This window comes from Pyrus communis, chromosome 5 (assembly GCF_041283825.1).
Source record: "Pyrus communis isolate YQ-2024b chromosome 5, ASM4128382v1, whole genome shotgun sequence".
NCBI lineage: Eukaryota > Viridiplantae > Streptophyta > Magnoliopsida > Rosales > Rosaceae > Pyrus > Pyrus communis.
In genome coordinates, this window is record NC_142569.1 from 16,297,074 (window position 1) to 16,312,656 (window position 15,583).

General features: G+C 36.4%; 1 protein-coding gene across 1 annotated transcript; it reads right to left on the reverse strand.

The window, feature by feature from the left end:
- Positions 1 to 9,809: 9,809 nt before the first annotated feature.
- On the reverse strand, positions 9,810 to 11,404 carry LOC137724169 (putative aquaporin PIP2-8). The gene is made up of 4 exons (XM_068463030.2): positions 10,871 to 11,404; positions 10,462 to 10,757; positions 10,225 to 10,365; positions 9,810 to 10,100 (listed from the first exon to the last, which is right to left on the reverse strand). Exons 1-4 carry the CDS (start codon positions 11,157 to 11,159, stop codon positions 9,981 to 9,983), a joined length of 846 nt encoding a protein of 281 aa, XP_068319131.2. The 5' UTR covers positions 11,160 to 11,404; the 3' UTR covers positions 9,810 to 9,980.
- Between the last annotated feature and the right edge of the window lie 4,179 nt (positions 11,405 to 15,583).

Here is a 15,583-nt window from a genome sequence, read left to right on the forward strand (position 1 = left end):
CAGATATTTCTTATCTATCATCTGCATTGTAGTTGACTGTCAATTCGTATCCGTCTGATTGCGGTTGGAATTTAGACAGTTATATAGAAAGTTTTAGAATATACGGAATTGCTGTTATCAGCATTATCTTAACTCTTAAGCGCTTGAATTAAACAAGTCATATCAGTTGGAGACCTGATGGAGATTGGTTCCATGTGATGGGTAATCAAAACTTTCTATATTTAGTCCTGTTTAAAATGGCTTTAAAATTCATGAATAATTTGCATTTTCCAAAGGACGGTACTATCTACATACCTATTTTTACCTCTCACACACTTATTTTAATTTTTGGCTGTTGGATCGAATGAATTAAAAACGATTCATGGACAAAACTTAATGAGTGTGTGTGGAGGTAAAAGGAGTGTAAATAACACTACCATTTCCACAAAGTGAATATAATGGACCGGGACTTTCTTGGGTGCTCCGGAGTACTTGGTAATCCATGTGTTTTAACCGTTAAATCTTTATTCAAAAATACAAAAAAAATCAAAATCTAATAGTTAAAACACCTGAAGTACCGAGTGTTCTAGAACATCCAAGAATTTTCTATGATGGACCTACTAAAACTCTCACATGTTCTAGCTACATATTTTTCATGATTTTGCAGTGCTTTTATTTTGTTGGGCATCTCAGATTATTGGCCCTTTTCTTTCCTTCACCGAGAAAGTGAAAAGAAGATTATCTTTGATTCATCAGACGTGTTTTTCCCTTTGATTGATTACAAGGATAAGGCTTTTACCTTTACTTTTCTTTTTCTCTTTTGCTTGTTTTTATGGAAAAAGAAATGAACAAAAGCAAAATATAAGGTAGTTGAAATTGGTACCACACCAAACGGTCGCATAGTGAAGCCACCAAAATTGGGTTATGATACAAAATGATCCTTGAGATTTGCATGATCAATAGAAATGGTCTCTGAGATTGAAAATCAATAGAAATGGTCTCTGACATTGTCCACCATTCATGATTTTGGTCATTCCGTTAAAAACTCTTTGGACAATTTTCAAAGCTTCGTAACTCAATTGATTCTTAACCAAATTCGACCCATAATATATCAAAATAAAGATAAGAAAGTGTAGAACAAGATTATACCTATTTGGAAGCCCAATGATTGCTGTGGATAGTCAGAAAATAGTCTGAAAAGTGACTAGTTCGCGGGAAAACTGGGTAAACTTTAAGCATTCATAACTTCTTCAATACTCAACGAAATCGAGTGATTCAAAAACGAAAATCATACTTCTCGACGAGACGAAGAGAAGGATATCTTTCTTTACTGCTAACTCGCCGTGGTTTGGCCGGAAAACTGCTCGAAAGTGGCTAACTCGAAAATGGTTAGCCACTTTCGAGCCATTGTCCGACCAAACCACAGCGAGTTAGCCTTCGAAATGTACAATTCTCTTAATCTTGTCAAGAAGTAGTATTTTTATTTTTGAATCACTCGATTTGGTTGAGTATTGAAGAAGTTCTGAACATTTAAAGTTTACCCAATTTCTAGCGAGTTTTCCAGTTTTCCCGCGGACCAGTCACCTTCAGGCTATTTTCCGGTCATCTAGGGCAACCATTGGGCTTCCAAATAGGTATAATCTTATTCTCCACTTTATTATCTTCATTTTGATATATTATGGGTCGAATTTGTTTAAGAAACGATTGAATTACAAAGCTTTGAAAATTGCCCAAAATCATTTTTAACGGAATGACCAAAATCATGGATAGTGAACAATCTCAGGGACCATTTCTATTGATTTTCAATCTCAGGGACCATTTCTATTGATCATGTAAATCTCAAGGATCATTTTGTATAATAACCCACCAAAATTTGATCTTGGGTAGTTGAATTGTAGCTACGACATGTGAAAGACTTCTTTTGGGTTCACCTCAAGGGTAAAATCCATGTGGAACGATACGTCTAGCAATGGTTTCGCACTTGTAATTTCCTTTTTTCCTCCCAAGGAGATGTCAAAAATGCCACATAGACATATAACGGTAACAAATGACGTACTATTTACTCCAACCGAGATGTCAAAGATCACATGGAAAAGAAGGCTAAGCTGATATGGACAAAGAGATGTTAAATTTGAAGCTATTTTATATTTTGCTATTTCCAAAGGCATTATATTTATTTTACCTTAAATGCTAGCATATTTAAGTATTACTTTATTATTTTTAAACCAATAACAACCCAACTTTTATTATTTTTGTTTAAAAAAATAAATGAAGCTATAAATTTTGCCATATTGGGTGGAATGAAAATATTGATAATATGTCAAATTGCCATCAAATTTAAATTTGATGTTTTGAATTTGACCATTTCTTTGGAGATGCTCTTGTGCCCTTTTTATTTTTTTATTTTTTTAATTGAATTGAATAATCCGAGGTGAAATAATGAATTGCTAAAAATAAAATTAGTTGTTATATGAAATAAGCATTTTGTCACGTAACCCAATCATTGATATTATAATCTATAATTTGATGGTCGAGTAACTCGAGTTAAATTTCATTATTGTAAGTTCATTTCATGTTGGATGTGGTCAGAATAGAATCATATGAAAAAAGTTTGTAACTCAATTAGTTAAACTATCATTTAACATGCTCCTGAGGTTCAATGTTCCACTCTTTCTCCTTGTATCAAAAGTAATTCATTGATAGAGTGACATCGTCATAATGCACAAGTATTCTATCACACTTCTCCACATAGGATCACACTTGGTCTGAAATATCACGATGACGGGTGACGGAAGTATCCAAAGAAGTGTAAGTCAATCTTCCTCTGGAGAGCATTTTGTCATCCTTATTAAAAATACTGATTCAAAAAATTTGAACCGCAACTCAATCCTTAGCCTCATTGGCATCCTTGTGATGAAGGATAAATTTTTAGTTGTGACGGAAATAAGGATAGTACATCATGTGTTTTTATGCAAATGGAGGAAAATTTTAATTTTTAAGTTATTAACCTTTTAACACACATAACCCACCGTTTCTATAGGAACACATAATGTATCATCTCGTGTGACGGTTACATCGATAAATCTCTCGTGATGAAGGTGGAAGGAAGAACCCACAACCCCCAAATATACCATTTTTCAAGCCCCTTTTTTGGTTCCTTTTTTACACCGTTGGGACCACGTTGTCCCCTCCCCACCACCTTCCCCACGCCCCACCCACCCTCCCCCCCCCCCCCCCAAAAAAAAAAAGTCAAGAATCATCTCTTTTTTTTTTCTTTTTTTTTCTTTTCTTATAACATAACTTAACTGAAGTTTCTTCAGAACGCTTACTCGAGCCGAAGCAAACATATATGAAACAATTCTAAAACTAAATTGTTTATGTCTACAATTTTTTTCATGCATTTGTAAATCCACTTAACTCAATTCAATAACAAATTTAAATGATAAATTTATCGTATATCAAAACAAAACATTTCACCCTCCCAATCCCTCCCTCCATCGAATACCGTTTGGTTTCGTTCAACTTCAACTGAATGACACTCGCGAAAAGACGAGACCAATCATATAGTAAATAAAATAAGAGTGAAGGTATACAAAGGTAATTACCTACTTTCTTTTACGGAATTTATAATTAATTATATATTTAAGTCGTGAAAATACACGAATGAGGATTCCCTCCAGATTCTCTTTGTGAGGATTTGGAGACAATCTTTAAATCGTGTCCGTTCATCTTACATCGTGTGGTCAGTTTTCGTCAGATACTGTTCATATTTAATTTTAAATAAAAGTATTTAAAATGATTTATAGCCGCATGATGTATGATAAACAGACATGATGTGGGGATCCCGGAATCCCCACAAAGAGGATCCAGAGAGGATCCTCATTCAAAATACACAACCGAATGACCCACGTGCTTTCTGACATGCACATGCACTCCATTGCAATGTGACAATTGCAATATGCTATAGAGCCGTCTCTAAGGTTTTGAAGGCCTGTGCGAAATTTGAAAGAGGGCCCCTTCTTAAAATAGTTTTAAAATAATAATAATGTATTGATGCTAGAAAACAGTCACTTAAATCAAAACAAATTTTTACACTCAATGAATGCAAGTTTACAAATGTCATTAATTATAAGTAAATAGAGTTACAAATATAACCTTCATTAAATAATCAAAAGCAGTTCATTCTAAAACAACCAAACATGAAAAACAAAAAACTTCAAAACTCTAACTTTGATGTGACATCCCGTCCCGGAAATATCGAAACGTACGTGTGAAATGACTAAATTGCCCCTAGTTCGTTTCTTTGACATTATTGGTTGTTTTGTGTGTTGTGGCATGTGCTGGGCCCCACACACACACACACACACACACAGTCTCACTCTCCCTCACCCTCTGTCTTCTCCCTGTCTCTCTCTCTCTCCCGTACTCCCATTTCTTCTTCTTCTTCCTTCAAACTTGTACGGACAAACCCAAAACCCCTCAAACCATCACAGATCGAGGAAACCAAGGACACAGTTGAGCTCGTGAGGTCAAGGGGAACACAACCATACCATTTTCAGGTGAGAACTCCGACGTTTTCACGTCGATTTCACAAACTCCGATTTGTGTACTGTTCATGCAAACATTAATCTAGCTCGTTTTTGGGATTTTGAAGCTCGTAGATGTCTTAGTGAGGTCCTAAGGAGCATCGGAGTAGCTCGTTGGACGAAATTGGACGTCGGAGTCGTGGATTTCGAAGTTGGCCGGTTTTTGAGTTTTGAGACAGGTATGATCTCGTGAATTTTAGGTTTTAAAAGTAGTCTATCGTGATTCTACAAGTCCTAAGCTTCATTTTGGTGCAAGAAACGTGAAAAATGGTTGAAAAACGAGTGAGAAAACACGGTGGGAAGTTTTTCCAGTTTTCCGGCGCCGGCGACGTTGCCAGAGAAGGTGACGGAATATTCCGTCAAGTCTGACGGAATATTCCTGACGCCGTTAACGGAATCTGTTAAAACTGACGGAATATTCCTAATGGCGTCAGTTGACGCCGTCAGTGTGCGCCGCACTTGCCTGCGCGTGTGGCCGTGCCTTGGCCGGCGCGTGGGGGCGCGTGCGGCGGAGGAAAATTTTTCTAAAAATATGGTTGTGATCCTGAGGTTGTGTAGAGCACGTTGGTATATTCATTTGTCCATTTTGAGCAATGTATGAGAAGTTATTACGAGAAGTTGGTTATGTGCTTTAAAGTTAACGTTTTTATAGTTGTTTCGCATATAGGTGACACGTACCCCGAGGACGAGCGTGGTCACTCGAGGCAGGGGGGCTTTCCGTATATACCTATATACATTTATATTCCCAGAAATTGATTTAAAAAGGGTTAAGTGTTTTATGCCATGCACCATATTATTATTATCGTTTATGCATCATTGCATACATTAGTAGTGGTACACATATACATATGCATATTTGGTGTTGTGGACGCACAGGTAAGTGCCAGGTAAGTGGTATTCATGTTTACATTTCAGTAGTGGTTTGAGATGCTTAGAGAGCTCATAACCTGCACCCCCGGTGTTAGTGCTCCCGCCCAGAGTAGGGCACAGTCCTTCACGTGATGTTCACCTCCCGCACCACACGCTCAGCTTGGATCCAAGTTAGGTGCACAGTCCTGTCGTACAGACCACTTTAGGTGGTTCCGACTCGTAGGTGACCCGCGATTATTCTCACAGCCTTCACGTGATCGTAGCACTAGAGCGTATATATATATTACACCCAGGCCTGTCGTACAGACCACTTTAGGTGGTTCCGACTTGTGGGCAGGTTCAGTGATTGAGTTTGAGATTTGAGCTCTATATGCAGCCGTACAGGTCACGTTAGGTGACTCCGACTGCCAGATGTTATGCTATTGATGTGATTTATACCTGAGCACTTGCATTTCAGTATGAAGTTTTGACATGGCATATTCTTGAGCATGATTGGCATACCCTTGAGCATGTTGGGCATATCTATACATACGTATATATGTTTATTTTCTGGGAAGTATACAGGTTTTACGGCGAGGGGTTAAAATGTATTTTGCTAAATGGTTTTCAAAGAGTTTTGTTTTTGCCCACTCACGTTTTTGTTTTTGCGCCCCTCCAGGTTCTAGTTGTTTAGCAGTTTCGGTGGTATTCCCAGAGGGCTTGTCCGGCATTTTTGACAGATACTCACCAGCGTAGGGTCACCTTCGGGTGTACTTATGTCGCAACTTTTCTTTGGACTGCTATAGTCTTGCTCTGAATTTGTATCTCACTTATGCTAGCACTTATCTTAGTACTTTGTATGCTAGTTTTTAATTATTCGTACTTTTATATTACTACTCTATTAGCTTCCGCACGTGCACATGGCTACGTTACCTTCGTGTGACGGCCAGCACGCCCTGATCTCGGTCGGGGTGTGTCATTGAAGTTTCACTTGAACATATAATATTATTGTATATATCGTTTCTCGGATGTTATTACTGGCACACATCATTGTACTCCAAATTTTTATATTTAGAAATAAAAAAGAAATTACTCTTATAAGAGGTGCACAAAGAGATTTTAAAGTACTAACAAAATCAATTTTTTTTTTAAAAATATATATATAGAACATTATTACATAATATTAGATGACAAAAATTTTGGGACCCCTTCAAATTTGGAGACCTATGCGACCGCACCTATTGCTCCCCCTTAACGTCCCCTCTGATAAGCTGCACTGCATTGCATACCATTCATCCGTTACAATAATACTGCACTATTTATTTCAAACGTTCTAATACTAGTTAATCATATCATTAGATCTATTTCACAACGTTAGCAGTGTGGTTAATTTGTTGTGTAAGGCAAATAAGGCATGCGTCTTCGGCCTCACTTTAAATCAGGATTTATATATATATTTTTAAATACCTTATTAGATATCTTAAAATTTGTACCATTTATTTGTATTTTTTTTTCTTAACAAACAATATTATCTCACTAAGGGGGAGATAGGTGGGTTTAACATCATAATGAGTTAGGAATAATATGGTTTAAATTAGCCTTTGGCAAAAATCGAACCTAATACTTCTTATTTACAAATGAAAAGAAATACCACTAGATCATAATACTAAGAACCCCATTCATTTGCATTCTTAACTAGAAAAAAAGAAAAGAAAAAATATCTCTTAACTCTCATAAGTAATACTAGCAATTGTACACATGCTATGCTCTACATGTGCTTATTAAAATTTTAAAATAAAACTTATTAAGTGAAAACATAAAATGGTCGCTAAAACTTTTTCATGATGACCTTTAAACGATTTTTCGTGCTAAAGAAGTTATTCATATCTTTAGCAACCGTTTGTGAATAATTATTTCGTCAGTAAAAATGTATTTTATTTGGAAGAGAAATGTTGAAGGGAAAGTAGGAGCAATTGATATGCTTACTTGATTGTCAAACTCGGTGAAGAAAAACAGTAAAATTATTTTGTGCTTAATTACTGTTCATGATATTTATTGTGATTATTTTATTTTGTTTATAGGGTTAATTTGATATATTCAATCTGTTTTGATTGATCAAAAGAATTTTGTTAAGAGATTGTTTAGTTGATATACCTCAAATTGATTTGAGACATAGTGGATTATGACATGGCTTCTCATGCAAGTCCCATACGGCATCACTCGTAAAAGTCTCGTCCTATCCAGTCCAGTCCGGACTTTATGGTCCTGAAAAATAAAAGGAGATCTTCTCCGTATCTCTTTCATTAAGATCATCGAATCATTTTCTTTTAAATTTTATCCAATGACCTATCTGTTTTGACTTCTTAAAAATTGCAATAATTTTTTATCATTAAATGAAATTTAAAAGATCTAAATCACTTAATTCGATAACCTTGGTGAAATAGATCCGAAAAATTATCCCATGCTGCTTTCACTTTCCAACTTTGCGTTGGATTAGTCCCACTGGTTGAACCCTGCTCCCAAAACTGGGACCAAGAAGAAAGAAAGAGGTATTCATCAAATTCCCCCCTTAACTTGTGACCGTTAGCCAATTTCCCCCCTCAACTTTAATTTTGGCCAATTTCCCCCCTCAACTCTCATAATTAGTCAATTTCCCCCCTCAACTTTAATTTAGCCAATTTCCCCCCTCAACTTTTATAATTAGTCAATTTGCACCCTACTGTTAATTTTTTAATTTGATCATAATTAAACAAGTGTGTGTAAGAAACTAAATAAGATGTATGTTAATCATGTTCCTATATCTTTATCCTATTACAAATAAATTAAAATTTAGAATTTTACAATTTATCATAGATAGTATTATTAGTCATAATAAATCAGTATGGAGTAATTTTATTTGATTTTTGACTATACAAAACTGATAACAAAAAGGATTGATGTGTAAATTTTTGTATGTGAATACAATTTTCTTTATAAAAGTGAAAGCTAAGTTCAAGTAAATTGCAGAGAATCGAGCTTTAGTGAAAAAAAATGGCTAGTCTATTCATAATTTTCGACTCCTTATTAAGAAAAACGCATTTTATTGAAATAGGTCTGATCCATAAGTTTAGGTTATTATTTCTTTTTGTTATTATTTCTTCTTCTACATGCTTTAAACCTGATTCATAACTTTTTCTTATAATCAACCCATATCACATACTAATTGTATTATGTTTTTGTATATTTTACCCTATATTATGCAAGTGAGTTTATGTTAATTTTAGTACTTTGTTGGAAGTTATTAGAAAGATTGAAAATTAAGAAAAGAATAGATGGAAAATTAAAAAAAAAAAAATTAACAGTAGGGTGCAAATTGACTAATTTTGAGAGTTGAGGGGGGAAATTGGCCAAATTAAAGTTGAAGGGGAAATTGACTAATTATGAGAATTGAGGGGGCAAATTGGCCAAAATTAAAGCTGAGGGGAGAAATTGACCAATGATCACAAGTTCAGGAGGGAATTGATGAATACCTCCAGAAAGAAACCACCGGGTAGAGCAGCGGCCTCACTCACCAACTGGAACCCTGCAGACCCTTCGGTTTAGGGGTACTGTTCCTGAAAAGGACACGTGGCACTAACCCACTGGAATCCAAAGCCAGCGACACAAGAATCCCGCGAAGGGGGAACCTTGTAGAGATATAAAAGAGAGATTAGAGGGCTACTAAGCTAGTCTTCTAAACTTTTTAGGCTTGCCTAATGAGAGCAACTTGGACTAAACTTTTGGCTTAGTGGGGACAGCGCATCCATTTGGTTTTGTGATTAGGTAAACAAAGTCCATGCTTTTCTACTTTAGTGATTCCAAGATCTAATTAGATTACTTAATTAACTAGCTTAGTCCCCATATAACGATAATAAGCGTTAAACACTTAATCAAAATTAGAGAAAGAAGGCTGGCTAGGGTTTCAGGTGTTGTTAGTGTTTTTATACTACGAAAACGAAATGGGGGTTTATATAGCTAACAAGAGAAATACTAAGATAACCCTACCAAAGTAAGGACTCTAAAAACTCTTCATGAAACAATTTAACGTTAATTTGAGTGCCAACCAAACAATATAGCAGACAGAAATTGATTTAAACTGTGAAGTGACAAAATTAATAGAGAAATTCACTTTGAAAAAAATCTTTTTAACATTTCTCATACTAACAAAACGAGGGTTTATTTTCCATTGAATCGGTAGCTTGCAAGTGTTTTAAACCATGAAATGGAGTTTTGAGTAATTTGCTTGCGAGGAACACTAAATAGATAGCGTAAATAGGTAGATTAAGGTAGAGAGAGGAGACAAGACATTGTAATCATAGAAAGAAAACAGCACTGCTCATGAACAATAATTAATGAACATCATCCACATCTAGCTAATTAGAGTTAAGTAATTATATTATAAATAGAGAAACCAGAAAGATTGACAGATCATCCATTTTACCAAATAAAAAAAGATCATCATCCATCCTCTCAATACACACTAACAAACTGAGAACAAAATATCAACAGAACACTATTGTAGCCCCCTTCTTTTCTTCAGTCTTTGTTTTAGTTGGTTGGGTTGCTGCGGAAGGATCCCAACGCCTTGATCCCCGCCGCCCTCAGAATGTACTGGTGGTACGCCGCCGCAGCCAGTGCTCCCACAAATGGTCCGACCCAGAAGATCCACTACACACAAAAATAAAAAGTACAAAATACAAAAAAATAAAAATAAAAATAAAAAACTCATCAGTTGAAAACTCAAAATATCATCAGAAACACCTCAAAAACGGCATGAGGTTCTTATTCTTACGTGTTCATCCCAGATTTTTTCGTTGTTGTAGATCACAGCAGCGCCGAAGCTCCTTGCTGGGTTGATTCCAGTTCCAGTAATGGGGATTGTTGCGAGGTGCACAATAAACACAGCAAACCCAATAGGCAGTGGAGCCAAAACCTGCAAACCCAGCACAAACCCAGCATACATCAGCAACATCTCTTAAGGCCCAAAAACCAGAAACCATAAATATATGGAGGTTGATGAGAGACTTACAGGCACGTGGGAGTCGCGTGCGCTCCTCTTGGGATCGGTGGCCGAGAAGACGGTGTAGACGAGGACGAAGGTGCCGATGATCTCAGCTCCCAGAGCTGTGCCCTTGCTATACCCACTAGCCACAGAGTTGGCGCCGCCGCCGACGGAGTTGTACTTGTGCTTCTGGAAGGCCTTGACCAGCCCAACGCCGACGATAGCTCCCAAGCACTGGGCCACCATGTAAGCCACGGCTCTGATGAGCGAGACCTTGCGCGCCAAGAAAAGGCCAAAAGTCACAGCTGGGTTAATATGACCACCTGGAAAACACCAAAACGGCAAACACCATCAGGAATCAAGCACCAAAAGGATAAAAATCGACATGGGCTTTAAAGATTAAGCTGAAAAACATGTGGGTTGTTGGTGAGTTTACCAGAGATTCCGGCGGTGCAGTAGACAAGTACGAAGATCATGCCGCCGAAGGCCCAGGCAACGCCAAGAAGGCCAACGCCGCCGCAGTCTCCGGTTGAGTTCTTGTAGCCGATGACGGTGGCTACGGTGATGTAAAGGAAGAGTAGGGTGGCGACGAACTCGGCGATGAGGGCCCTGTAGAAGCCCCACCGCCTGAACTCGTCGAAGTCGATGAGGGGAGCTGGCGGTGGGTCGGTGTAGTCTTTCCCATGGTGGTGGGCTCGTCCCTCCTCGCTCACTTCCTTGGACATTTGTCACGGATAGGTGGAGAACACAGAAAGCGCTTGGGGTTTTTGACGGAGAGATGAAAGCTCTGGAGGTTTTGGGAGAGCGAGGTGCTGGGGGGTGTCTTTTAAAGACGAAGACCAACTCCAACTATGGTTAAAAGCCAAATTACCCTTCAAAATTTCTCCCTAAACTCACTTCAACCGAGAAGAAATTTTGAGCTAAATACTAAATGCTAAACCAATGCTAAATTTTCTTTACAATTTAGCTTAAAAATTGAAGTAAACTCCATTCAATATTTATCGAAATTTAATTTTTTTTAGATTAAAATATTTATAAAATTAATTTACGATAGTTTACATATTTATTTAAAAAAAATTTAATTTAATAAAAAAATAGTCTAAGTTTATTCTTTAATAATCGTAGGTTAAAATTTTAAGCTAGAACGGTTGAAGCAGAAAAACTATTTATAGACTAAAAGCTAAATTTTTCAGATTAAAAAATTTGATTTTTAACCCAACCATTAGATATAGTCTAAAAAGAGGAAAACGGTACATTAATGGATAAGGTAGGAGTATTTTGGGTATTATGAAAAATGTTAGAGAGAGAGAGAGAGAGAGAGAGAGAGAGAGAGAGAGAGAGAGAGAGAGAGGAGAGTTTAAGGGTATTTTGGCTTTTGTATTCTAGGGTTTTTGGAGAGAGAAAGTGTGAAGGTGAAGGTGGGACCCAGGGAGTACAGCAAGACCATGTGAGCGTCATCATCTCCGCGACTGTGTGGGGTAGTTACAGAGGGAAGGGGCTCGGGGAGGTTACGCTAAGAAAGAAGTCAGCCTGGTATCCAACTAGGTCACGCCCTACAACGGTCATATGTTGTCCACTCTCTCCCATTTCTCTTTCTCTCACTAAAAGGTCGTGGGGTTTTCTTTTCTTAATTTATCTGATGATGGAGGAAGAGAGCATTTGGGTTGGGATGGGACCATTTCTGTATGGGTAATCCTAAGAAAATTAAATTTGAAAATTAGATTTATAAATTAAATAACGTTATCAGCTGTGACATCCCACATCGTTCAGGAGAGTAATCCTTAAATGTATATTCCTATCCATACCTAGCACGAGGCCTTTTGAGAGCTCACTAGTTTCGGATTCCGTAGGAACTCCGAAGTTAAGCGAGAAGGGGGCTAGAGCAATCCCATGATGGGTGACCCACTGAGAAATTGCTCGTGAGTTCCCAAAAACAAAACCGTGAGGGCGTGGTCGGGGCCCAAAGCGGACAATATCGTGCTACGGTAGTGGAGTCGGGCCCGGGAAGTGGTCCCGCCCGGGCTGGGATGTGACATCATCTGTAAGAATAAGTACATTTATCAACGTGTAAGTAATAAATCAATCATTGACTTTTATATCTTTTAGTTTTCAAAACTTTAACAACAAATTTAGTATTCCTAACATTACTTTTCTTGTATATTGGTGGGTTTAGGGTTTGCTTTAAGAGTTGGGAGCAGGCGTGCAGCATTCTTTCTTGAACCAATCATTCAGCTCAAGAGAATGTGGTTGATGTTTTTACTTCATTGGTTTCAATGCTTCAATTCAATGGCTGAAACTTGAATTAGCTAACTAAATATTGAACCATGTTTATGGGTCCAATACATACTTTATTTTGGTTACTTGAGATTAAGAACACATCCAAATGATGACTAAAAATATGATAAATGCATGAAAATTTTAGGATTATTTTTGCATGCAATGCATCAAGCTTGGTAGGCTGGTCGACTAAACAAGACGAGAAGGTCTTTTTTCGTGGTGAACGTACAAGAAAAATGTATCCAAATCGAGGACATGCAAAAATAGTTAGCTATTGTTTTGCGTATTGAACATTTATTAAACATCGGATTAAGTTTGCTTAAATTAGTTGGAAGAATATTTAAGACCTAATTTGAATGGATCAGAAGAACATTCGCAAGCGAGATTAAGTTCATGTGGGTTCACCATAGAACATGTGTTTAATCAACACAGAAGATTTGAGCTGGACATGCATTCTCTTGAATTAATTATTCTTATGGCCGACGGGGACTTGAAGTTGAATTGTTGTGGTCCTTATATGCAGAAAAACAAAAGAAAACGGTGGTGGCATGTGGAAAAAAAAAAAAAAAGAAAGAAAAAAGTTTAATTTTCTTTTATTTGATAATAATTCATGTCCAAGGATCGAGATGTCGTGTAGCCTGGCCTTTATTGGTTGGTTTGTCCTCATCAGTCATGTCATCCCATCCATTTTAGTTGCAGATAGTGATTCGGTGCACTCACAAGCATCGTCGACGATGTGTCTGTTTGGAAGGTACTTGATCAATACATCGTGGAACATGCATGGCCCTCTATTTTTATACCCAAAGTACCCTTGATGAGTTCTAATAAAATGAATATTATTTGAAAGGAAAATTAATAAAAATGATTTAAAAATTTTAAATTTTAACTGTAAAGATAAAATAAAGAATAAAGTGAATAGATTGCAACTGCTTACACGTCTTTATCCTTTGAAATATGTAGGATATTTTGGGAGCGCCATGGAGCGGCCCCAAGTTCCTAGTCTTTTGTGATCGTTTTATCATTAACTGGCTTCATCTTCTGCCTTCAAGATCTGACTTCTAGCAAAGATTGTGGGGAACTACAGATTTCTGATTTGAAGAGCAATTCATAATTTTACATTTTAATATGGGATTTTCGATTTGTTCTGAAATTCTAAAAATATTTTGAGATTCTCAAAAATTTAGTTTGAGATTGGTTTTCAAATTTCCGTCCCGAAAAATATCAGTTTGAGATTCGGGATACTAGTTTTGGTTTGATATCACATGCCAAACCAGCCCTAATGTTCTCTATCGAACAAAACTCAGATCAATGCTATTGAATATAGTGCATGGTTTATATAGCTAATTATAATATAATGTGGCTCATTATATATATTATGTTAATACTTTACATTATGGGTTAAATAACCCAAGAATACTGTTCTAAACAGTTTTCTTAACCCAAGAATACTTAGCAAATATTATATTACCGTCATTGGTAACAGTTAAAAATATCGTCCGTAAAAAAGGAGTAATGGTAAAAAAAAAAAAAAAAGATAAATGGGTTAAAAATAATAAATAGGTAAGCGGGTATTAAATGGTTATGGTTAAATATGTATGCGGTTATGGATATGGTTAACCATTTATAAATGGTTATGAGTATAATCGTTTAGGCAATTACCCAACAGGTAAACGATTATGTTCGTATGAGTATAAACGGTTATAGGTAAATAATTGCGGTTATCCGCCTGTCATAACCTTTGCGCATCCTTAGGTGATGCTTATTATTTTATTTATTCTTAAATAAATTCATATTTTGAAATTTGTGCAATGTATATACAATAATTTCAAAATTTTCACTCATCTAACGTAAATAAAGGAGCGAGCATTTTCATCGTTTGAGAATGACGAACATTATTATCATCTTAAAATGATGAGTAAAAATACACTTTTGTTAAATAAGAAATTATATCCTTACTCTTCAGGCTCCCATGGTCAGTAGTAAGATATGGTGGGGTTTATATGATAGAGTTAGTGGAATTGATTTTCGTTCGGTTACTCCGATTTAACCAAGAAAATAGTTCAACACCAAAGTGATGGGAGACTAAGTAAAATCCCACCGTAAATTAAGAATAATATGATTCAATTTTGTTTTTAACGAGAAAAAAATTTATAACTACAATAAAAGCACCGGTGGACAAACTGCCACGTGGTTTGTAAATATAACGGCTAGATAATTCCAGAGCATTCTTTACGCAACCGTTAAATGGGTTACAGAACGCAAACCGGTCATATTTGTCAGTTTTTGTGGCTGCCAGCGAATCTGTGGGCCCCGTAGAGGTTAGGACCCACGCCCTTTACAAAGGTACCTGCTATTTTCCGAAGAGATAAGATTGACAGAGAGAGGTAGCTGTGGCTCGTTCCGATGCTTTGATTCATCATTCTTCCTTCCATTTTACGAAAATGTCCAACTCCCTTGCTAATTTCCCAACTGTTCGATTATTTCTTACAAATACTAGACTACTATGGTTTTTTTTTTTTTAACAAACGATGTTATCTATATTAAAAAAAGAAGTAGAATATATCTCATAATGAGCTAACAATAATGTAGTTTAAATTTACCTTTGACGATAATCGAACCTAAAATATTTCACTTACAAATAAAAAAGAATACTATTAGATTGTAATTTTAAATGATTAAATAGTCATGTTTTTCCCAATGGAAAAAAAAAATGATGATCATACAAATCATAATCACCACCCTATTACCAAAATTTGTAGTTACACCGGATTTTTCCTTTTCTATGAACAACAATCTTTGAGTGAAAGATATGTGAAATTACAATAACTATAAATATGAATTTTCTCAATTTCGAAATGAAATGATGAGAATT

Excerpts from the sequence above, each read along its gene's own strand:
- LOC137724169 (XM_068463030.2), bottom strand. The coding sequence starts at position 11,159 with ATGTCCAAGGAAGTGAGCGAGGAGGGACGAGCCCACCACCATGGGAAA. Across the intron at positions 10,758-10,870 it reads CTGCACCGCCGGAATCTCTG|GTGGTCATATTAACCCAGCT; the intron begins GTAAACTCACCA and ends GGTGTTTTCCAG. Across the intron at positions 10,366-10,461 it reads CACGCGACTCCCACGTGCCT|GTTTTGGCTCCACTGCCTAT; the intron begins GTAAGTCTCTCA and ends CTGGGTTTGCAG.